This window comes from Perna viridis, chromosome 3 (genome assembly GCF_037379345.1).
Source record: "Perna viridis isolate PV_CMFRI_1.1 ecotype Kerala chromosome 3, ASM3737934v1, whole genome shotgun sequence".
Lineage (NCBI taxonomy): Eukaryota > Metazoa > Mollusca > Bivalvia > Mytilida > Mytilidae > Perna > Perna viridis.
In genome coordinates this window covers 13,097,819-13,115,933 of record NC_142447.1, presented here as the reverse complement: position 1 = coordinate 13,115,933, position 18,115 = coordinate 13,097,819, and the positions used below count along the sequence as shown (strand labels likewise).

General features: G+C 33.6%; 1 protein-coding gene across 9 annotated transcripts in view; it reads right to left on the bottom strand.

Annotated features, from left to right (window-relative positions):
* Positions 1 to 191: 191 nt before the first annotated feature.
* LOC148621066 (uncharacterized) overlaps positions 192 to 18,115 on the bottom strand; it is a 30,443-nt gene continuing 12,519 nt past the window's right edge. For 5 of the 9 annotated variants that reach the window (XM_088575084.1, XM_088575089.1, XM_088575086.1 and 2 more), the window contains 13 exons: positions 15,724 to 15,931; positions 15,245 to 15,344; positions 13,561 to 14,963; positions 11,787 to 11,931; positions 11,409 to 11,494; positions 10,484 to 10,549; positions 8,897 to 9,002; positions 7,807 to 7,991; positions 6,533 to 6,638; positions 4,343 to 4,441; positions 3,724 to 3,803; positions 1,907 to 2,035; positions 192 to 1,574 (listed from right to left, as the gene is read on the bottom strand). In XM_088575084.1, the coding sequence (XP_088431210.1) occupies positions 1,464 to 1,574; positions 1,907 to 2,035; positions 3,724 to 3,803; positions 4,343 to 4,441; positions 6,533 to 6,638; positions 7,807 to 7,991; positions 8,897 to 9,002; positions 10,484 to 10,549; positions 11,409 to 11,494; positions 11,787 to 11,931; positions 13,561 to 14,963; positions 15,245 to 15,344; positions 15,724 to 15,931 (2,824 nt within the window). In that variant the 3' untranslated portion in view covers positions 192 to 1,463. The remainder of the gene's footprint in view (positions 1,575 to 1,906; positions 2,036 to 3,723; positions 3,804 to 4,342; positions 4,442 to 6,532; positions 6,639 to 7,806; positions 7,992 to 8,896; positions 9,003 to 10,483; positions 10,550 to 11,408; positions 11,495 to 11,786; positions 11,932 to 13,560; positions 14,964 to 15,244; positions 15,345 to 15,723; positions 15,932 to 18,115) is intronic. The other 4 variants (XM_088575091.1, XM_088575093.1, XM_088575092.1 and 1 more) reach the window with 3 other exon arrangements.

The window sequence follows — 18,115 nt, the reverse complement described above, 5'->3', positions numbered from 1 at the left end:
TGACCTAGGAGGTAAAAATCCCTTACATGTATACTCTATTTATTTAAAGCCACATAGAGAATTTTCATCTATCCATCCAACCATGGGTGCCATAAAAATTATGATGAAAGTCAGAGACAGGAGGTCAAAACTATTTTCCAATATACCACCTACTTAAGTGGGACTGAGTATAATTAACTACAACAGGGAAGTATCATTATTTTTCTCTTTATTATGAGCACAATAGGAAATTACAGTACGCAATGCTCCACTTTAAAAGGCAATTTTTTTTTGTTAGTTTTACCATACTTGATCATATATATTTATATATTTACAAAAAAATTTCCTACAAGATAAACTTTTTAGCCAATGACATTACAGATGATATCTATGTTTTACAATGAATTTATACACATGCACACTAGTTTTATAAGGTATACATCGAACATCAAGTAATTAAGAAAAATATCCACACAAAATAACAAAAAAAAATTTAATCTGCTGTTCATTCAATTATTTTGAACTTCAATTGTTATCTTAAAAAATAAAGTTGCCTCTCTCTTCCAGGTTTAACGTACTATTGTAACCATGGCTTAATTATAATAAAATAAGTTTCTTCAACATACTATTACATCACTTTCTAAATTCATTTAATCTCTCTAATATATATAACAAAATACTATACAGACGGCAACAAAATATTCAAACCAACAGCAGTCAAAAAAATATAACGGTGAGAAAAAAAAATAATCAAGCTTCATTTTCAAAGATTATCTCCCAGAAATGTCCAGTGAAGAAAAATGATCTTGTCCACTATACAAAAATATTTACACGCAAAAATGAACTCTGAAATGTGCTTGGGCATTTAAAAAAAAACATCACCATCAATGTGATAAAAGAGACATATCAACAATGTGCAACCTTTTGCCAAATATCAAAAATACAACCCTTCTCATCAAATAAGTATCTAAAACTACAATCTTTGGGTAATATTAAAGGGTTACAAGTTCTCTACATTTCATTTCTCATGAAAAGGTGACACATGTGTTAATCTGATTTTTGACAATTCTGAGAGATACCTTTAGCCATTCCTTAACCCCTTTCTTGAAGGGAAACAATTAAGGCACCCACAAAAACAATATTCTATAAGAACATTCAACACAATCTAGCTTGATTACAATGGATTAATTAATATACAGTGATGTTATACATCAAAATGTAGACCATTTCCAATACTTAACAATATTAATAAGCAGAAAAAAAATTCATAAAAACTACAATTAATCCACAGCATCTTCAAAGGCGTACGAAAATATTTTCTACTCGACAACCGAAGTAGGGGGAACTTCTCATGGAAACCACATAATAAAAACCCCAGCAGTGTGACAAATAACACCAAAACAAAAATTTGTTTAAAAGACAACAAAATAAAGAGCGGCCATTTTCCCATTTAAGCCTGTCCTCAATGTTCCTCATTGGTCTACCTAACTGGTTCCCCAATAAGTCTGGGTGGTATAGCCCTTTGGTGTGACTGTCTTTGCCTGGGAACTAGTCTGCTGGGAGTGGATTCTTGCACTGGATCCAGTACTGTTGTCCTGTGAACAAAAAATTCTTCATATTAGAAAAGATATAGAATTCTGAAATACCATCCGAAAAAAAAAAATGAACAGCTGTGATGCTGTAACACCCCCCTCCCCCGCCAAAAAAAACCCATGAAAACTAGACAATTTAAGTACTCAGCTCACCACATGATCAAAATATTGACAAAGTTGTCAAATAGGAAGTTTTGGTGTCATCAAATCCCACAATATGGCATACAAAAAAGCTTCTCTCAAAATATCAAGTGGCTATGGTAAGTAAGTTGCATAGTTAACGACATGTAAAATTAGTAAGATGCTAATGGACAAACAAATAGATGGATACCTACCTGCTGTAACCCTTGTAGATGCAGTTGAGATGGAGGCTGATGTGTCATCAATGGAATAAACTGAGCCGCTCCATAAGGATTAGTTGGGGCACCAATATGACTGCCAGCTTGACTTCCAGTAGCAAATGGCTGCAATACAAATATATCATACATTTTTTACTACAATTAAAAAATAAATCAGGGAAACTCCATTTTATCATTGTCTTACCATGGGCTAACCATTTATGCTGCATTATTTTACCTCGAGCGATAGCAATGATATAATGGAGTTTGTGTGATTTAATTAGATTTTAATAGGACAATAACAGTACTTTTTTACATTTTTGTGACCTATTACAGTCACCTTAAATGCACTATATTTGTACATATTTGACTGTAAACCAGGCATGATTTTATGAGGTCAACAAACAAAGCGGAAATTGGCAAAATTGGAAGTAAATACTAGTATACAATAAAAAAAGGAATCAGAACAGTAAAATCCGAATTTGAAATAGCGGAAATCCACTAAAAAACGGAAGAAAATCATCCCCGGTACACTTTACACTAGCTATGTCAGTTGAAATAGTCAATAGTGATACTTTGCTTTGCATTTTTCATAATGAAGTAAAAGGTGAATAAAGTAGAATAATCTTAGATATGGCAATAGTCATTAGAAGGTCACAGTGTTCTCATATGGACTGGTACAATGTTTCATTCATTGATGATTGTTATTGTTTGGCTTCAAACATGATGGCGCTTGTGGCACGTGGCGAGTGTTACTGAGTATGTGTAAGCGATTTTCGCGGAATATAATATATGTTAAACTTTTCTAAAACGTAACATTTAATATCTTTATTAAATATGAATTTGATGTTCATTCACACTAATTCTGCAATGAATGAAAACAGCTGATACATATCGGAATGTCAGGAGTGTTTGTTTACATGATTAAAGTGGACAGTAATTTACACACACACACAAGCCATGCCAAATAAGTCGTGTGCTGCTCATATGGCAATCGAAAATCAACCACAGCTGTGGTCTCAAAGCGTGTTAAGGACGTCATATTAACAAATGAACTATGCAGTCAATTATATCAATATTTTGGAAATAGTTTCTTAAACAGCAAATACATTGAACAAGTAAATGTGAAGTTGCTGGTTGATTAAAGTAACAAAAGGTATGTGTAATTAAAGAGCTTTAAACTTTATACAAGAATGCTGAACCTTTTTCATTAATTATGATAAACTTTCAATTTCAATATATATTCACATGGGAGGAATTTGATATTTCATATATTATTGTAAAATTGCATCAGTGTGATGTACAGTAACAGATGTGAAATTTTGACAATCAATGTTATTAATCAAAAGAAAATATTTTTGTCATTGTAATTAATAACTCAACTTCCTCAGTTGACTCAACATCCGAGAGAGTTGACCATTTATTCAATCCGAGAGGTGCTCCTATTTTGGTGCTATGTAACAAACAGGGGTTTCATTATTTATTTTGCAATGCAGGTACCTTTGGTTTTGTAGGAGGTACTTTTCATCATTTTGTTTAATAAAAATATATGAAATTTTAAAATTCTGGAATACCTTTCAGTAGTTTATAAGGGTAAAAGTACCTGGTACTGCCTCTTAATGAAAGGCCTGATTAAACCTAATTATTAGATTCAATTGGATGGAGGCATGCAGTTGATTATAATTTTATGTTTACATGTTTTGTAACTTGTACTGTTTAATTGCATACATGTTCTATGGTGACAATCCATTTTTTTTTTTTTTTTAAATAAAAATAACATTCGAATTCTGATTAATTTCTGATTAATATCCTACCTGTGTATGTGTTTTACCATATCCAGTCACACCACTCAGTCCTGTGCCAGACAAGTCAGCCGTAACAGGGGTGGCTGAACCTACAAACATTTGTTTATGATGAATTTTTGATTAACTAAAGCACTAATTCAACATACATTATCATATCTTACTTTAACCTAACAAAAAAGGAACTGCCTTGGAAAATTTCAATTAACATCAGTTAAAATTGTGTAAGTACGGAGCTATAGAAAAAAATAGTTTCTCTATTGCTTGTCTTGTATGCCATGACTATAGCATTTAAGTGAAAACCTTTGGTATAAAAAAACGATAATAACCTTAAAAAAAATGTGGTAACGTATTTCAAGTTCAATTGTACAGATATGCAGACAGTGAACAAAAATTTTCCATTAAATGCTCCCATTAGAATTTATGAATGTGTAATAAACTCAGATATTTAACCACATATATAACACAATACCTCTTAGGGTTATTCCAGGAAAAAATTCTGATCATCTGCAGAAAATTTGTTTGATGACATCTATTTAATCATTGAGACTTTTACTGCAATCACCCAATAGAGAAGATGAAGTGCTAAAACTAAGGGTTAAGTAACATATACATACTACATGATGCTAACCATTTAACAAACCTGAAACTGCTGACACTTTGTTCTGTGACTGATTCAGATACGTGGATTTGGTAAAGTCATTCACCTGCTGGGTTATATCATCATATCCTGTAAAATGAAACATCTGAAGTGTAATGCACCTGTTTGTCTCTAAATAAGACCCTATTGAATGAATCTACATGTAGATTAACAAACTGTGCAAAAACACTTTCAAATACTAACCAACAATGTTCATTTCATAAATTTTACTGGTATACAGTGATTTTGTTCCTTGCTTTCAAAGCAGCCCAACCCTTTATTCTTGGAAAATTTTTGTTGTATTTTCAACAAAGTAGGAAAATATAGTACTGGGGACAAAAACACGTCATATATGCCTGTTCCCTTTAGATTGGATATCTAACTGGATTGACTCTATTACAATTATTACTGTAAATACATTAATTTTCTTGGTTGCTAATATTCACGGATTCTGTCAAATGAACATGTTCGCAGTATCATTGTTTAAAAAAATAATTATTAGTGCTATATGCTGTTAGAATATAGCAAAAAATTAGCACACCATTAAAATAAATAACTTTACAGTAATCACATTGCTATCCTGAGAGTTTAATGTAGATGCCCATTTTCAAAGTAGGATTTATTTATAGTACATTATATCATAACACACTTGAATATTTAATGATTCAGCTCCTTTATCTATTCCGTGACTTGACTTTTTCAAAATATATCTTATTTTGAGTTTATTTATGCTCTTAAAATATGTCCTATTTTCAAGGTAAACAAATATTCTTACTCAGGTCAGACTATAAACAAGAGGCCCAAAGGAGAATAAATTGCTCATCTGGTTAAATTTTTGCCTTTCAAGGGCAATAACTCAAACAAGGAGTTGTCATACAATTTTGACTCAAGGAAGACTTTGGTAGATCTTATCATAAGTATCATTCATCAATTGAAAGTTTCATCCTATCTATTATTGTATTCAAGATATTGGCTGAAAACTACTAAAAACATAATTTTTTGCCTTTCAAGGGCAATAATTCTTACAAGGAGTCGTCTGACAACTTTGATCCCTTGAAAATACTTGTAGGACTTGAAAAAAGGACTATTTCAGCAATTGAAAGAATCTGGATAAACCTAACACACTACTTTTCTTCCATATCAGAATTTGGCTCAACCTAACAGTTTCTGAGATATATACAAACTGTCTGACCCCTATGTTCTATTTTTAGTATTTCAGTAATGGCAGACGTTTGATCCCAGCAAACTTTTGTAGGTCTTATCATAAGGATCATTTCAGCAACAGAAAGTTTTATTTCATCTATCATAGATATCAAGGAGTAATCAAGGGAACCAAGGTTATAGCGGTAATCAAAAGAATGTAATCCAGGGACAAAGACCAGACATAGAAAACAGACATACACAATAAAGAACATAAAGTAACTAAAATCATACAAAGTAACAAAAGTAAATGAGCAACTCGGACTCCACTAAAAACTGGGAGCATGGACCAGGTGCACCAGTAGGGTAAGCGTCCTCTGCTTTTCTAGAAATACCCGCCGAGTTGCTCGTTAAAAAACTGTTAAATAGACCCCGATTTTTCACCTTTCAAGGGCAATAACTCTTACAAGGAGTCGTCTGACAACTTTGATCCGTTGGAGACACTTGTAGGACTTTAAATAAGGATTATTTCAGCAGTTGAAAGAATTTGGATAAACCTAACACCCAACTTTTCTCCCATATCAGAATTTGGCTAAACCTAACAGTTTTTGAGACATATACAAACTGTCTGACCCCTATGTTCTATTTTAAGTATTTTAGGAATGGCAGCCATGTTTTTTGATGGATCAAATTTCCCCACATTAGTTCTATGCAGGATACCTCAAGGAACATTCATACTAAGTTTAGTTTCAATTAGTCAAGTAGTGCCAGAAGAGATGAGCTTTGAAAAACTGCTAACGACGATGAACAACAAAGACAGACGCCAAGTGACAGCAATAACTCACATGGCCTTTGGCTAGGTGAGCTAAAAATGTTGATATATTTTTGATTGAACTCATTTTTTCTACATTTTACCTTCTAGTAAATTTTTTACAGATTTCTACTTAAATTTAGCTTACAGTGTGTACAACTGATTGATACTATTTTTACTTCCAGCATACCAGAAATTAACACTAATACATGAACTTTCAGAATAATAACCTTTGCCACTTCCATAAGAGTGAGATCCATATGTCTGTTTTTGGAACTGAGCATTTCCTGTTGTACCAGCAGCATGTGGAGCAGCGGTATTCGTTACGGGGGGAACCTATAATAACATAATACAAGACATGAAATGCTAGATTTACCTTTAGTCAAAGTATAAAATCTCTATCAAAGAATTGCTTGATTAAACGGTAAACACTCTTTGTTTCATGAACAAATCACAAAAGTGAAGCTGCAAACCAAATTTCAAATCACTTAAATCAAAGGGTTTTTCAAACAAAAACTCTCACTAACATTTATGGGAGCAAAAAAAAATCTAAGTTCTGCTCAGGATGTTGATATCGGGTAGGAACTAAACTGCATATATCATATGTCTTTTCTATAATCAATATAACAGAGTTAAAAGTCAGGAGACACAAAAGGTCATTTCTTGGCGAGAAGGAATATTCTGCATAAAATATTTTCAATTTAGTGGTTATTTTAAAAAATAGAACGCACAAGTTGTACTCTCCATTTATTTCTTATCTGTATATTTACTGTTGAAAGCATTTAATACTGAAGGTTGATCTGTATTTACTTTACTTCTGGGTATATCAATTTGATGCATAGTTATCAGTTTCCTATATTGTGATATTATTAACTTATTGCAGTGAAGAAAAAATTAAGAATCACATTTTTACCATTGCATACACATCACTTTTACACTGCAGTCATGGCGAAATTTGTCGGACATGACAGGTACTTTTAGCCGCCAGTCGGGTAAAATTTGTATGATTTCCAGACCAGATGCCTGGTACATTTTTTTTATTAGGCATGCCTCAACCTGAACTTCCGGTTTAAAGATGGCGTCCAAATTGAGTATAAAAGCAATTCAAAATTCTTGTTTTTTTTCTGTCCGGCAGACAATTGTTTGGTCCAGCAGATTCTGTTAGGTTGTCGGATCAGGTTGAAAAATGATTTCACCAGGTCTGACATTGATAATGATTGTAGTCTTGCTCTTTCAATAACCACATTTGATGCATTTGAATGGGAATTTGGGACCTATTATCTTGAAATCGTAGCGTCATAGGGCAAGACTTACAAGCCTTACATCTTCTACTGCTAAATATGTAGCCATGTGTTTCACCAAAAATACAAAACAAATTAAAAGTAATGTAAAATGTTCTTAGTTTCTTTTTGAAATGCATTTTTTGCAATGTATTCTGTCAAAAACTGACAACCCCATGTAGGTGAAAGAGTCAGATTTACAGAACCATTCCAGCTGTACTTACTGGAATCATTTGTGGGGGATACTGGAATCCCATTGGTGTAGGTGCTCCTGGTAAGACCGTCCCTGGATAACAATAACCATATGGCAAGTTAATAAACTGATGTTGTTGGTGAGACTGTGTTGATTGCTGTTGTGTAGTAGGAATAGGTGACTGTGCTTCCACTCTGTTTAATTTATTGTCTGATCCTGAAATATATAATAGATGAGGTAGATATAAGTTTTCAGGCTAAGTGATGCAATGGTTTATTGGCTTCTTAATGTACATGCTATACACTTGAAAATGTTTGCTATAGTTGTGGTCACAAAATATCAGCAAAAATAATCCTACACATAGATTTCCCTGAAATATTGCTGCTCAGGCTGCATTAAATCCCAACAATCAATCATAGAATTCCTAGATAGAAATAGAAAACTTCAATACCGTATAGCAGGAAATTTTCGCTGTAATTCATAAGGTCCAAAGAATCAAAAAAATAAAACCTCATGAAAATTAAAATAAAAGACTGTAAAAATTTAATACCCCTACTCATACAGCATATCACAAAATTTGGTGAAAATTAATGTTATATGGAACATGGATTGATTCAGCATTCAAACCCTCAAAATTATTTTTCAATGAAAACAAATAATGTTCAAATATTGACCCTTTAGCCCCTGATAAGAACTTACTGAGAACAAAATACAAAGTCTAACCAGATGAATACTGAAGACTTTAAATTCAACCCCTTTGAAATTGGTTAAGAAATAAGCAACTTTCACTCAGTTTTATATAGAAAAAAAATGCTTATTCTTGACCCCAAGCAGTAAGCTTTAAGTGGTAAGAAACCTTGTGTTAAAGTTTAATACATCTCCATGAAATATACCTCAAGAAATGACCACAAAACCGATCTTGTGCCATATTAAAATACAATATAATGAAATAAAATAGTATCAGTACACGTTTTTTTTTTAATCTGGCATTCAAATTTGATTTTTATTTTAACATGTTGACTTTTTACCAAAGAGGAGTCAGACAAACATGAGGCAACATATATCATTATATTAAACAACTAGTTTTTATAATAATAATTTCATGGTACCTATTATAGTACCTGAATATGGGATATTACCAGCCAATGGATTTGGTTCTCTGCTTGTATTCAGTGTTGTTGGTACATTGCTAAATGCTGTCATATCATAGTTATAATTCTGTAAGTTCTGCAAAAAAAGATCATTTAATCTTAATTGACATAAGTTACTTAAAATGAATTCATACAGTTTTTCTGGCCCTATATCTTTTAAACTCATCTTTACAGATCTAAAAACAACATAAGAAACTTAAAGGGCTAATGAACAAGAGGCTCCCAGGAGCCTGAATTGCTCACCTTGTTGAATTTTGCCTTTCAAAGGCAATAAATTAAACAAGTTGTCCAACAATTTTGACTCAAGAAGTCTTTGGTATGACTATCACAAGATTCTTTTAATCTATCATAGTTTTAAAGATATTGACTGAAAACTATTAAAAAAAAAAAATTTTTCCCCTTTCAAGCGCAATAACTCTTACAAGGAATCTGAAGATTTTTGTAGTCCTAATAATATGGATCATTTCAGCTATTGACAGAATATGGATAAACCTTACGGTTTTGGAGATACCTGTGAAAAACTACTGTCTGACCCCTATGTTCTATTTTTAGTAATGGCGGCCATGTTTTTTGACGAATCAAAAATCCCCACATCAGTTCTATGCAGGATACACCAAGGAACATTCATACCAAGTTTGGTTCTAATTAGTCAAGTAGTTTCAGAGGAGAAGAGCTTTGGCCAGTTCAGCTAAAAAGTACCTTTGAAGCCAATCATCAATAAAACCTACACAGGCCATTTGAATGCACATGTACGAACCAAGTGAGTGAAATCAGCTATTTTGTTAGATAAATACAAGTCCTCAATAATGAAACAAATAAAGTCAGACCCTCTGTAAAAGAGTAATCAAGAGAACTAACATTCCATTGAAAATAAAAAAGAACTATATTCAAAGATATCTGAGGATAAAAACTAGACAAGGAAAACAGACACACAACAAAGAACATGAAATAACCAAAATAACATGTACAAAGAAACAGAAGGAAATGAGCAACCCAAACTGCACTATAAACTAGTAGCATACATGTGTCAGGTGCATTGGTAGGGTAAGCATCCTCTGCCTTTCTAGAAATACCTGCCTCGTCCATAAAATGTCACTTCCAGGGTAAACAAAGAGAAAAGAAAAACTACGACATAGTGATCAAATCGGTTCTCATGGTGCAGATGGATACATTACAGTTGACGAGTTCATGTCGACAACCATAAAACTTCAGTTGTGATGACTTTTTAGCAACATAATTCTGTTAAAAAAAAACCTAATTGTAAGAAGTGTAGCACAGTACAAAAAGTCTGCCTAGTTACAGCAAGCTCTGGACACATGAATAACATATGAATGTGATATGAAAACTCCAAGCACAGGTGCTGAAGAGATATTGCCACAGATGGTGCGTTTTGCAATATCAACTGAAAACTTGCAACACAGACAGGGGTAAAACAATATATCCCTATTTTAACTGAGGAAGCATAAAAATGCTTAATACATCTAAAATATCTTCATATCCTAGTACAAGACACTTTTCAAAGTGGAAGCATAAAAATGTGAACAATTTTATACATACCATTGGTGGCAACCTCTGTTGAAGCAGTTGTAAATCTTCATACCCATACAATGGCTGTTGAAGACCCTGAAAGGAAAGTGGTGGAAGTTTCTACTAAAAGCTGTACTGTATTTTTGAACTTAAAACTGTTGTACAGTATTATCTGTTTTATCATTCTGTTTTATATGTCCATGTATAGAAAATTGCTACATGCTTCCATATGTCTTCATCCACTGAAGAGACTTAGTAGTTTCGGAGTCCCATTATCACGAACTCAACAAAATTTGTTGATAATGCCTGAATGTGTAGTTTGCACTTTATAACAATACATCGTATCCAATAAAAAGACAATCTGTCAGATGGTTTTAGAAGAGAAGCATCCAAAATGTGTTGTAGATAGAATGATAGCAGAAGGATAACATTTAAATACCATCATCAGTTTGTTGCTTAAGTAAACTTGTGGGAGAACAAGTTCATTTGCACCAGTAAGCAATTTTGTATTGACTAAAATATTCTTTTCTAAAAAGAAATCTACGACCCCCAGAAATATACTCGGTTTGTAAAAATTGTACAAATCATTGTTTTGCAGGAAGCAAATTTAAAATGCTCGACCTTCCAGATCATCAGAGTTAATCTCAGTTCTTAGTGGAGTAAGTGCTGTTTGCTTTCCTGCGTGTACTCTAGTGTTATACAATATGCTATATGTCTACGGACCTAACATATTTTGTCCATGGATTTACTCTTGCTTGTAATTTTCAGTTTTTAAACCTTCTGCAAAACATGTATTTTACTGTTAGGAAATGTATTTACTCTCTTCCAATTGTGCACTTTTATCATGTCGTTGAATAATAAATCATGACCAATTTGCAAAATGAAATGATTTAACATGTTGAAATACCCTAAAAACATACAAATACCCTGTTTAAAAAAATAAAGCTATACTTACAAAATAAGGTCCTAAATTTTGACCCATGATGTACTGATGACTTAGTAATGGCACTCCAGGTGGCAAGTTTGGTGGAGCTTTACTCGCTGAAATAGCAGAAAGTTGAAAATGAGGCAGGCATTAAAAAAATACGTACTTTTACATATGTAAACATCATTTCTTTTGAATTCAAATTAGAACATAGTCTTAGTGACTGAAAATCTCAGTCATGGCAATTGAAGAAGAATCAATGTAATACTAGTGTAAATTTTAAATTTCTTGCATTATTTAATTAAGAGAGTTAAAATTTAGCTTCTGATTTATATATGCCAATAAATAAAGTATGTGATTTGTCAGCTTTCATTGTAACATACTGTCAAATAATGTCTGTATACTTACTGCTGCTAGCTGTTGAAACTTTGGCTGCTGTTGAGTGAACTGTTGTCGTCGTAGCCGATGCTGTTGCGGATGGAGTGGACACAGAAGAAGCAGAAGTTGTTGTAGATGTCAAATTAGCAGTTGTCGCAGATGAAGAATTATCAAACTACAAAAACATGATTTCACATCATGATTAACTATTATTATAAACTTATCAATTAGAATAATTTCACAGAACTTATTGGGTACAAGAAGTGACAATGTTTTCCTTTTTTTTTTTTATAAATGAGGGAATCAGAAATAAAAAAAGTTAACTACATGTGTATATTATTTTTTTTTTAAATCTATAATTTTCCACTAAAATTAATTAATATTATAAAGTAACAACAAAAATATACAGTCATAAACAGTTTATCATAGTAATTTTGGATATATACACCATATCCAGTACTTTGACCAACAACTGGGAAATAATTTATCTTCTAAGGGATACATTTTTAATCTTTTTAAAGAGATTGGAACAATGTTCATCAGAGGAAACTTCAAGGCAAACAATATCATTGTAAACTTAGCTGAGTGTATCAAGAAAACAATCTTTTCTACATGTATCTTGCTTAAAACCTTTAAAATCTTTTTAATATCTAAGACTTACGATACTCTTTGTAAGAAAGAATTTCACATATAAAAATGTATATGGTCACAATGCTAGTAGTAGCAGGCTTTTCAAGAGTTCAACATGAAATTAGACTTGAGTTAAATATTATAAGTGTAGCACTGTTTCTACCCCAACATCAAATCACTGTAATTAGGAAATAATTTACAGAAACTCCATTTTATCATTGTTTTACCATGGGCTTGCTATTTATGTCGTTATTTAACCCCATCTCCATTGCTCTGGGAGAAACAATGCGACAAATGGCCAGCCCATGGTAAAACAATGAATGGAGTTGCAATGATTTATTTTGATCCCAATAGGACTAGTTTCTTCATATTATACAACAGACGCTGCCTATGTGTTAAAATTATCAAGTCGAAGACAGAACACATTTCCTTTATACTCAGCATTACATAAATAAGATACTGTTAAAATTTGAATAAAAATATTTTGTACGACTTCATTGACACCTACTGTCGTTTAAATTGTCTTAAAAACTTGCTCATTCGTTTAGCCAAACGGCTTCTCCCTAAACATTGAATTGTTAAATTTCGGTAAGATTTTAATTCTCTGTGCCAATATTTACATTGTAAAAAGTCGGCCATGTTTACAGTGATCAGGTTGCTAAGAGATGTTGTTTATGTTTAAATGGTTTGTCCAAAAACCGAAGAACCCAGAATGCATTTCGGCATTATTTCAAATATCTCAGATTTATTTTACGCGAACAACGTACAATACCGAGAAGTTGATCAAGCAGACGATTGTCACCGGAGTTTGACGGGAACTTACAAACTTCATTTGTAAACAAATCGTCCCGTTGAAACCAACATGGCAGATATTAGTATGGGATTTTCCCGTAAGGATTTGTTACGCATGATTTAAGCTAATAAGCGACTCGTTGGTACTAACACGTCATGCATATATGTGAACTATCTTCAGATTAAATAAAAGAGAGACAACTCTAGCAGTAAGTCCCGACGGTTTCAAAAGTAGAGCTTCAATTCGAAAATGTGTTGTATGTGACATCGAGTATAGTGCATCAGGTATCTGTCGTCCTCAATTACAGAAATAGGAAGATGTTAATTTTCATTTAACTGATCACCATTTGTCAAGAGAAATTTTGCTTATTGTATAACTTACCTGTGAAGGAGATTGTCTGGTATCCATGGTTGAGTCCTTTACACTCATTTTAGACAAAGTTTCACCGAGTTTGTTTGCAGAAAGTCCAGCTGACTGCAGATTTGACTGTAAACTGCCCTGGTGACTGCTTGTTCCAAAGGTATTGGATGAAAATGAAGATTGAGTCACTGCAGAGCTACCATCCCGCTGATAGCTGTTACTTGACTGTGAAACATTTGTGGAAAATGTTCCTGACTGTGAGTCTCTTCCATAACTAGTAGAAACTTGTGGCGTATATGAAGTGGTTTGGGAAGAACCACCTTGATGGTATATAGATCCAGGCTGACTTTGTCCTTGGTAGGCATTTGACACAGCAGCCTGATACAGTGAGTTCTGTCCACTTTGGTTAGCACTATTATAATTTTGAGAAGCTTGTGAAACTCCACTAAATGAACTACCTCCAGGATAAGAACCTGACTGGCTTGATCTATCTGAACCAAAAGAGCCACCAGACTGACCTTGGCGATCACCATACGAGCCTGATGATTGGTTCGATCTATCACCATATGAACTAGATTGATTTTGTCTATCTGAATATGAACCACTCTGGCTTTGCCTATCACTATAAGATCCAGATTGACCAGATGGGTCACTAAATGAACTACTCTGGCTTTTGTATGATCCACTCTGGTTTGAAGGGTCACTATATGAGCCAGTTTGACCTTTCATGTCACTGAATGAACCTCCTTGATTTTGATTACCAGTCAGATTAAAACTTCCAGCTGAACTTTGATTTCCTGGGTAAGCTCCTGGAGGATTTTGTCCAGTGCTCTGACTTCCTGGGAATGAACTCCCCTTACTTGAGGAAAATGAGTTTGTCGTTGGGTAGGAGCTTGATTGCGTTTGACCACCCTGATAGGAACTTGGGCCATTCTGGTTATTTTGGAAACTGCCTCCCTGATTTTGACTCCCAGAGAATGAGCTTGATTGGCCTTGATTTCCTGAGAAGGAACTTGATTCCCTTTGGAATGATGTGCCTGATTGCCCATAATATTGGGACTGTCCACTGTGAAACTGATTTTGACCAGTTTGAAATTGGTTCTGCCCAGTTTGGAACTGGTTCTGACTAGATTGAAACTGGTTTCCTCCTGACTGGTACTGAGATTGGAAGGAGCTCTGAGAGGAAGCAGGCAATTGTGAATAATCAGACTTGTTTGGTAATCCAGCAGAATTAGTAAGTCTATTTGTAGCACTCAGATCTGAAGATGAAAGCCCACGTGAACTTGATAGTCCAGAAGAATTTGACAGACCAGCTGCACCACTTATGGCTGAAGATTTCTGTGATTGGTAAGGATTTGCACCAAATCCACCTTGTGAGAAAGAACCTAATGTTGAGTTCTCTGGATTGCTGGAGGACAAAGTACCTACAATAAAAAAAATAATTTAGCCATAAATCACACTCAAATCAAAATTAGGACAATACAAATGTACAGCAGGAATTTCTTGCATCCCTTAAATCAACAAAAAATTCACTGAAAATGAAAGTTCCAGTCAATCCTTTATTTTTCTTCATAAATGAAATTTTCTTTCGAAGTCAATTTTTGCCTATAAAGTTCCAATCTTTACATCAACAGTACAATTATTCTTATTTCGATTATCTGTAGAAAATTCGAAGTACCTTACCCTGTTTATGTATTAAACTCACTTTGAGATAAACCTGGAGTTGATCCTGGTCTCTGTGGAGCCATCATGGGACTAGATTTTCGATCTGTTTGTGTTGGAAATGGAATAGGATCAGGATTCATCTGGAATAATAAATTCAACAGTCTTAACTATTATATTGAAGTCATCTCTTAATACATTGTATTGAAAAAAAATATTAACAGTGATATGTTCCATCATTTCATTGACAAACATTTTGTTTCATATTACTGCCACTTTATGATGTATAGATTTTTAATTGGGGTCTCTTCAACAATAATTTTATTTATCAATCATTCAAATATACCAAAAAACTATGACAGATTAGTCTTGCCTATGATTAGAGATTAAAAAAAAAACAACAAAAGATGGAACACATCTGAATTCACAGGAAGACTCCTGTTTTGTATCTTCCCTATAATAATAATAATAGTCTACCAAATTTTCTGTTTAATTTCCTGTCATCAATTTCAAAGTCAATACCTGATTCTGTGAGAGAGAATTCTGGTCTTTTTTTGTTGGGGTTGTGTATGGAGAGTTATGAAACATGTTGGTCCTAGGTGACTCCTGGCTTGATATCACAGATGTACCGGCACTAGGTGGCGGTGTCATCATCGACGATGTTATCACAGACTCATTTTGTTGCTGACTAACTTTTGGTAGATGATTGCTCAGACCAGATTGCTGAGAACTGAAATATATGAGCAAGCCTATAATCTAATCAGTTAAGATAATGTTAACCAAAATAGGCAGTGGAAAATATATTTTCAAGATACAACTCCTAATGACTTTTAATTTATAATGACTTAATTATATTTCACAAAAAAAATTAATAATAGACTTTTTGAGTGAAAGGGTTCACCTATAGGCTCTATTCAGGAAACCTGAATTGTACACCTGACTTAATGAACCACATTCTATTTTGTGTAAAAACGCCCAGGCTTTTTCTTAGATAAAAATTCATAATGCTCATATCTAAGAACATTCATATCTACTTTCATTGAATTCTGTCCAGTAGTTTCAGAGGAGAAGATTTTTGTAAGGAATAACTAAGCAAAAAAATTTCTATAAACATGGTTCGACAGATTTGCACAAACATTTAAATGAAGATAGATCTCATGCTGAACACTTTTGACCTGTCAAAACAAGATTAATCTGATGGTTTTGGAAATATGTGCAAAACTGCTCTCTGACCCCTATGTTCTATTTTAAGTAATGGTGGGATCAGGACAAAAGCCCCCCTCACCTCCCATGAGAAATTAATTAATCAGTTATGAATAAATAATTATATTTCTACGTGAACTGATATAAAAATGTATAAATACTGGAATTGTAAAATTTAAATTTCGTTTTGAAAGTTTATTTTAGTCTATTTTTTGTTTGTTTGTTGAGGTTTAACGTCCGAGCAGCAATATTTCAGCTATACTCAGACAATGAACATGAAATGAAAAAGGGATGGGGTCGACAAATTTTGATTGCCACTGGAAAAAGGGGGAATGGGTAAGGTCGGGTAATTTAGCCTCCTGTGGCGGAGCGCAAGGGTTCCTACTCCTATCGAATACCACAGCAGGGTCCTTTAACGTGCGAGGAACGTGGCATGTTTCCCAACACGGTGCACCACTATGGTTTGCGGTCAGGTTTTCCGTATTATAGCCTGACAACCCCAGCATGTAACACGCGAGGGGTACCCCATTCAACCACCTGGGGCACACATCCCAGTTGCTCTATGGGCAGAGCGCCTAGCCCCCGGCTAGGTTTCTGAGCACTATTTAGTCGCCTTATACGACAAGCTGAGCGCTGCTGCAGGCCTATTCTTTTAGCACCCGGACCTGCACGGGGATATTTTAGTCTAAATTTGAAAGTTTAGATGAATGGTATAATCGATTAGTTATAATGTATTTTGATCTTCCATCTTTTCATGATATTCATAATTGCTTATTTAAGTATAATAACAAATTTCAATTAGTTTGAAGTTGAAGTAAATCAGGAAGTTCAAAGTCCAAAGTTCAAAAGCTTAATTTAAAGTCTGTACATGTAAAACATTACAACACAAGCTCTACTGAGCTTTTAAAACCGACATGGAACCGTCAGAAGTATTTAACTGAAACCATTTAATTTTTTGGTTCCATTTCAATAGAAATCAATTTTTAGTTGATAATTATTTTTGTTAAGATACTAATTAGGATGATATGGAATGTTTTCTGTACATTGATTCATAAAGCCATTATATATCTGATTAAAGAACCTTATTGAGCGTGCTCACATACCCCACGCGTCCCCATGTTGGATACTCATGTAAATTTGTTTGTAAATGAAGTACATGTAGAAGGACCCCGATAAAAAAAGAAATAAAAGTGTTTTTTAGGCTTTAGACCTTTATGTTCTAACTAAATTCTGTTACTCAGTATGGTAGTTACCAGACAGTGATTTCTTTGAGTTTTAGACAATCCAAAGTAAATATCACTGTAGAGAAACAAAACGTACACTTGACCTGTAACTTATCCTGGTGAACTTATATACCAAAATTATGTCAACATCTGCAAGCGTTTAGAAAAAAGTCAGGAAAACTGTCAAAAACAATATACCCTTTGCAACTTCATTGCATGGGGTATAAAAACAGTCATTTTGTTCTCTTTTTAAAAAGTGTATTACTGGCAACTTTTCTCATTTCATTGATGAAATTTAAAATGATTCTGGTAATAAGAAATATAACATCAAATATAAAATAAGTATACCCTTGAAAATTTTTTTTACAGAAATTGAACCATTAAATTATAGGATGGAAACTTCCTAAATATACCAAATAAAACTATGAAAAATACACAAAAGCAAACAAAAATGGAAAAAACCATTCACAGAAATTAACCATCTTACA